The 7,061-nt window shown below is 36.7% G+C and overlaps 1 protein-coding gene across 1 annotated transcript in view; it reads left to right on the top strand.

Moving 5' to 3' along the window:
• Positions 1-3,873, top strand: part of FREM1 (FRAS1 related extracellular matrix 1) — a 61,758-nt gene extending 57,885 nt beyond the window's left edge. Inside the window, 2 exon segments of the mRNA XM_009904586.2 lie at positions 2,303-2,388; positions 3,512-3,873. Coding sequence (XP_009902888.2) covers positions 2,303-2,388; positions 3,512-3,711 — 286 coding nt within the window. The 3' untranslated portion in view covers positions 3,712-3,873.
• The last annotated feature ends 3,188 nt before the right edge of the window (positions 3,874-7,061 follow it).

Raw genomic sequence — 7,061 nt, forward strand, 5'->3', positions numbered from 1 at the left:
TAGTCAGATTATACCCTCTATTTCTTGAAACTGAACATAATAAAAGCTTAAATATGATCATATTTCAGATCTGTTACCACCAGCTTTTTAAGTTATTACTTTGTTTCTTGATTGTATTTTAGCAGCATGTGGCCTCAGTCCTTGTGAAACATAGGCAGAACCACATGTAAAATAATAGGTTAGATCCTTCATGATGGCTCAGCTTTGTCTAGTGCAAAGCAGGATGGACCCTGCTGCCCTTGTCTTCCAATGCTGTGCTAGTTCTACAAGTGACTAGTTTAATTTAGATTACTAGTGACTTGGGTACCTAGTGTAATTTTAAAGACCCAGTGTATCTCTGTATCTTCTCTGCCTTTCAATGGCCTTTCTGGAAGTGAAGACTACATTATTCTGTTAGCCTCATTTGAATGTTTTGGATAACATAAAGCACTGTAAGCAACACTAGACACTATTTCAAGTTATCAAGATTACTCCTTAGCACATCAAATAAATGCCTGTGATAAACAGAGCCTCTCAATCATTCTGCCACCTTCACCATCAGTGCAGGACATAGATTTACTACAGCAGTTCAAATTAAGTGTCCTCCCATACTGCAGTGACCTTCATTCCTAGTTAAGTGTGCTTTTGCTGAAGTTAAATTTACAAAGTTTCTTTAAATGTACTCGATAATTTAATACAAAATCTTTGTGCCGTTACATATATATATTGCTTAAAGCTTAAAATAATTCCTTAATTTGAGCAACTGCTCTAAAATGATGAATGCTCTTGACTTGGCAGCAAAAATTTTAAAGGACACAGGAAAAATTTCAGTTGGATGTATTTAGCACAGATATCAGTGATAGGATTTTGTTTTGTTTCAGCAGGACATAAAGACCCCTTTGCTAAAGTAATTAAAATGAGAAAGTGTTAGATTTGCATGACTCTGTAAATAGTATTATCTTGCCATTTCCTGTGTCTGGTTTACAAGTTAGTAATTATTGGAAATGGTATGTTCCTTCAGGATTTTTATCACTTCCCTACAATACAACAAAACCATTTGACTAGGTGTAGTAATTAGAACAGTTCTCTCTTTGGTCATGTGAGTTTCTCAGGCGGCAGTCAGAAAAACACTCCTAAAGAGGAAAGATTAGATAATGTAATTATTGAAGTGCTTTCCTTTCATGGTGGTGAAGTCTCTCTCCAGTACTTGGGTTGAGGAAAAAGTCCTAACTTGTTACTGCTCAGAGTACCCCTGTATTTTATACAATCCTGACCCCAACCAGACAGCTGCTAACCACTTCATGCTGGAACAGCCACACCTTTACCTGAGGACAGTGTACACACATGTCAACAAGATCCTTCATTTTTTTCCCTCTAGTGACCCCTGAATATAGAGAGCCCTTGTGGGGACCTATGTATCTGTGTGGTACTTGGTCTAGGGCATCCATGGCTACACAGACTGCTAACACTCAGCTGTCCTGCAGGCTTTGGTAGACTTGCCATGCAAAGAAGAGGGAAAATCCCCTGCTGTTTTAGTTGACTGCAGGATAATGCAGGAGGCCCTTGCAACAGGAGCAACCCATGAGTTTTACAATTAATTTGCTCCATACCATGCTGCTTTGTGCCTGGATTAAGTAATGGTACTGAGTTTGTGCAGTAGGGACTGTGCAGAAATGTGGAGTAAAATTTGCCTGCCTGTGGCATTATATAGCATCCACAAGATCAGTACAGTTAGAAGAGATGCAAAACAGCAACCAGGAATGGAGCTCCAGGCATGAGTCTCTGTAACTGTGTGGCAGGTTTGTTGATGAGTTTGCACCCTGAGATCTGTTAATGTACTTAGTTCTGTTTGAAACATGGCTAAGATTTTAACAGTATTATTCAAAGCTTTAATTTTGTCAGAACTCAATTTAAAGAAAATATAGTCTGCTCTACTACAAAATGGGTGAAGCTGTATCTTTCAGTGTCTTGGATTCTAGTGCAGACAGTTTATTACAGAGTGCAACAATGACCATGGCAGTGGTTTAAAATAAATTTGGTGAGTATGAAGTACATATTTCCTATATGTACTTCTTTCAGTTGCCTACTTGATGTAATTTTTCTGTTAGAAAAATCAGACTAGCGCTTTCGTTCTCCTCCAAGTGATCCAGAATGGTAAGACTTTTTCTTCATGTAATCATTCTTTCATGCCAGTAAGTAGTCGTTTTCCTGTGGAACATTATTTACATGTTTATGCTAGAATCAGTGCCTTTGTTGCTGTCACCAGAAGCTGTCTGTCACTCTGTGGAATGCTAATTCCTCTGTCCTCTCTCCTTGAGTCTAGGTACCTCGGGAGTCTGGCAAGCGTGGCTAATGAGCAACACATGCAGTGGCTGTGGGACTTCAGTGGGAGAAGGGCCTTTTGGATAGGCAAGTACATCAGCTGCCAGTACTCTAGGATTACAGCTCCCCTGCACTTTGCAAAGCAGGAACTGCCACAGCAGTTTTCAAATGTTACTTTCTCCTCAGCTTTCTGATGCTTTTGTTGTTTTAGAGCAAGGCATATACTGAAAGCCAAAATTTACCTGGCTAACTTTATAAATCTCTATCCAAGAGAAGAGTTTCACAGTATCACAGTATCACAGCTAAAGGAGATTTAATCACATCATTTTAGATTGAACTATTTCTTATTATGCACCTTTCATTTAATGAGATACATAAAGAACTCAGATGGGCCTTCTCTGTACCTCCTACTTCTTTTCTGTGAATGGCTGCCTTAGCTCAGGGACTATTTCTTTTTTCTAACCCTTCTTATTTCTGCTACACTGTCCGTATTTTAGTGGGTTTTGTCCAATTTTGAACTGTAATTTTCAACTCAGTAATTTTGTGATATGGATTTACTAGCTATGCTACAACTTTAAAGACTACAGCTAGTCTGGGACAGTGTTTCATGGAATTTAATTATGCTAACCCATGAGGAATAAACTCCTCATATAAGAATAAGGGCTACAAGAGCATTATGTCAGTTTTCTGATCTTGGTCTTTTCTAGTTGAGAAGACAGGCCATGCTACTCATGTTGGTCTTAGTAACTCATGGGCTAACAGAAAAGACATGTTTTGGGTTGTATTAAGTAACACAGCCTAATTTTACAACTGTTAATTGCAACAGTATAAACAAATATTTGCAGGATTTTATTTTCAGAAGGTGTCTGAAGGAATCTAAGCCTTCCCAGACTTGAATACAACATTCTGCTTAGCATCTTAAGTATCAAAAGAGAAAACTGAGAGGTGACAGACATGCAATAGATGGAAAGAGAGAAAACATTTTGTATGCAATAATGCAGAAGAGTATATTTGTCCTTTATTCAGATGGCCCTAACTGTGATTCAGATGGTTTTATGAAATATTACATTGTATTTCACTTGTATTCTTCCAGGTATTCTTTTTTCTCTCAGCACACTATAGTATGCATTTTTAAAGAAATGTGCTTCTGTTGGCATCAGGCTCCAGAGACTATAAAAATTACTGATTTGATTTTAATGACTTCATACAGGCTTGAATGACCAATTCAATCCTGGACAATGGGAGTGGAATGGGGGAGAACCTGTAACCTACGTTAACTGGAGAAGAGGCTCCTACAGCTTACTGAAGAAAGGAAGAAATTGTGTATTGGTGAAGCAGCAAGGAAAATGGCAAACAACTGACTGCAGGAAGGTCAAACGAAACAGATATATATGTTCAAGAAAGCTGTAAATTATGCAGAAACCCTGTGAAAGCATGTGGACAATCATGTTGTTTCAGTTTTATTTATCTGCAGAAGTGAGGGTGTGCAATGAAAACCATCCTATTTATTAGCAAGGTTTATTTTCTGTTCTGTCACTTATTCGTATGCATTTTTACACCAAAGAGCTATGCCCGAAGGCTTTCATCACATTTCTCTTCAAAACTACCTTAAAAAAAGAAAAAAAGGGAAGAAAAAAAGGTACCACATCTGTTGATTACCTGGCTCTTAAGAAGGGGTTGTGAATTGGCAGTTGCTTTAGATCATTTGCAATAAAAACCGCAGTTTTATTCTGCAGTCACAATAAAGGAAGACTGCTTGGGGTCAAAATGAGGGCAGACTGCTGGCTAAAAACAGGATCTCTTGCATGATGAGGGGAGGGACATTATGTCAGGAGACGAAGGTTTCTGTGGTGGATGCCTTAGTACAATGTCTTACAAAAATACCCATGGCAGGATTTAGTGACAGATTATCAACAGGAGCAAAACTCTTTCCTATCTGCTAAGGCCAGCTTCAGATTCCAATGGATCTGCTCACTCAGAGCTCTATGTTGTTCCACATTTCTAACCAAAATGGTTCAATGTTTTTTGGAGATGCAGGAGCATGATATAATTTTTAGTGCAACTAAAAGAGGACCTCTGTCAATCTAATATTATATCAAAGGATCATTTGCACAAAAAGAAAATAAATAATGGATCTTAATCTTAGAATAATATTTTAGTATATTCAGTGATACATAAACATCAATAGGATTTACATGTGTGTATAAACCAGTGTAATTGTGAGATATAATTTCTACTAAAGCAGCTATAGCTTTTGAAAGGTATTAATCTAAGTCCTTATTAGATATTTGAGGTTTATAAAAATAATAATTAAAAATCCACATTTAGTTCTTAGAAATACTTTAAAATCCACATTTAACAGGAAAAACAGCTCCTTATTTTAAATACAGGCAGCTGCAGTGCTACCATTTTGTAACATGATCATAAATTTATATTTCACTTCTCTAAATTTTTATTCAGAACCTTTTACCAACAGCCTTAAAATTAAAAAACAAGCAAACAAACAAACAAAACCAAAACAAGCCATAAGCTTCATAACAAAATTAGAGCTCCTCTCAAACTCTCCCTCTGCCCACAATGATTTTGTTACAGTTTGTGTAGCAATGCATAGGGTGAATTTGCTCTGTAGTTTACCAGCTCTCAGCCTTTCCATCTGCCTGCCTGATGCCAGGAGTTGATTCTCCCCTTGTCCACTATCAGGTCCTCTCATCAGCTGGACTCTTGATCCGTTGCATCTGTACACTATTTGAATCAGAGATGGAAAACCTCCTTTTGGTATTCCATACAACAATTTCTCAGTCCTGCAAGGGACAGATGCAGCAGAATCACCTCTCCTCTTTGGGCTAAGGGACATTGTTTCAGGGATTATTTATCCTTCCTCTTTACCTTTGGCAAGTGTGGCTCATTTATCCTTCCTCCTTGCCTGTGACGTTAAATGAACATGCATGTGGGTAGCTAGACAGTCTTTGTATATAGGAGAGAGCCTTTCTGAAAGGACTGTTGCAGGTAAGTGCAAGTGCATTGCAAACTTAGAGGAAAAATACTGTGAACAGAACCTCCTCAGCCTTCTGGTTGGTATAAGCAGAGACAAAAATATTTACAAAATTTCTTTATTTTGGTCATGATAACACTTATGGCAAGAGTCTAGACATTTTTGCTAGCCAGTAACACTTTTGCTTAAGGAGTTTTCAAGGTCATAGACAGGCAAAATATTTCAAGAGTGGTTCAAACCAATTACCCCCAAATATCCATCTAGACATGTTTTTATCTCTGATAGTTTTCACTGGGGAAAACAAAACAAGACAAAAAACTACCCCTCCCCCCCAACCAACAACCCTCCCCCCCCCCCCCCCCCCCCCCAAACAAAGAAAAACAACCAAAAAAACCCAGCCCAAACCATAAAAGGACCTAAACAAGCACTCTTGGGACTTCTCTTGTGTTCTGAAACTCCAGGGAAAATGGACAAAACAAGCTTGGCTAGACATACACTTTCTTTAGGGCTTTCTTTTTATAAAAATTGCTGAGTTTATTGGTTTTATCTTGATAAAACCTCTTGAGATTATTTTAATATCTCTCCCTATTACTTAATAAATGAATGGCATCAACAGAGACAGAATTTTGACCAAGGTGCTTGTTACTCGATCAGTAACTAATAAATGACACATTCCTGGTGTTCAAATACAGATGTCACACTTTCTGGATAAACAAAGAATTTATTTCAGCAGAACTATCCACAATCATTCAAAGAGTAACAGAATCAAAATACAACAGTTCAATGAAAGTCCTTATTCACTCATTCTGAAATTAGGAAAATAGCTCTGAGAGCATTAGCTGTGTAATTCAGTGAATATGGGGATTCTACATTATGTACATCACAAGACTGGTGCTTTTTTAACTCTTGTATTCAGAAGACTGTATTATGTTTAACTTTGTAATATGTGTTAATACAAAATGGAAACATAATTTGGTGAATATTAATTTCTTCCATTTCATAATCTCACAAGAGCTTTTTTTTTTTAGTAATAAAATCAATAGTGCTGGGCATAGTAGGAATGTAGTTACAGTTAGACATAATATTCTGTTTACTTTGTGAGTTTCTGAATTCTGTTTCCTCTTTTGCATAAGCTTATTCCTGAATTAATACCCTAAGGACATTTGTGTGGTGAGCAAATAATTTTTAAAAGAGAAAATGCTGTTTATTTTGAGAAGTAAATTTAAGAAAAGTTACAGATCTGCAAGCATATATACAAGATGAAAAATAAATTCAAGAAAGACTATTCGTTCATAACACTAAATTTTAATATGATTCTTCATTTAAAGGAGAATGTGGAAAAAACACAGCAACCTCAGTAATCTTCATGGAAGAGATGCAGATATCAGGTCTCTCTTACTGTACTTTAAGAAGGTATTCTGCTCTAATATGGAGAATTCTGCTACTTCCATTGGTTGACTAGCATCCTTTACATCAGTACACAATCAGTATAAGGTTAGAAGACAAGAATACAATCTAATTAATAGGAATCTGGTATCTGAAATACTGTAAATAAGTACAGTAAGTAAAGGTAAAATTTCATTCCTACAGATGAAATTTCATCTGTAGGAATGAAATTTTTAGATCAGTCTAAATATATTTTTTTATTTATTAAAAGAAATTTCATCCTTGGATCATACTACAAACACTGTATTGGTGTTTCCAACTCTTCATGGCAATCTAAGAAAGACTCTTAGAAAAAGTCTTCCTGATGACTTAAGTATCTCTT

The sequence above is a fragment of the Dryobates pubescens genome, chromosome Z, assembly GCF_014839835.1.
Source record: "Dryobates pubescens isolate bDryPub1 chromosome Z, bDryPub1.pri, whole genome shotgun sequence".
NCBI classification, from domain to species: domain Eukaryota; kingdom Metazoa; phylum Chordata; class Aves; order Piciformes; family Picidae; genus Dryobates; species Dryobates pubescens.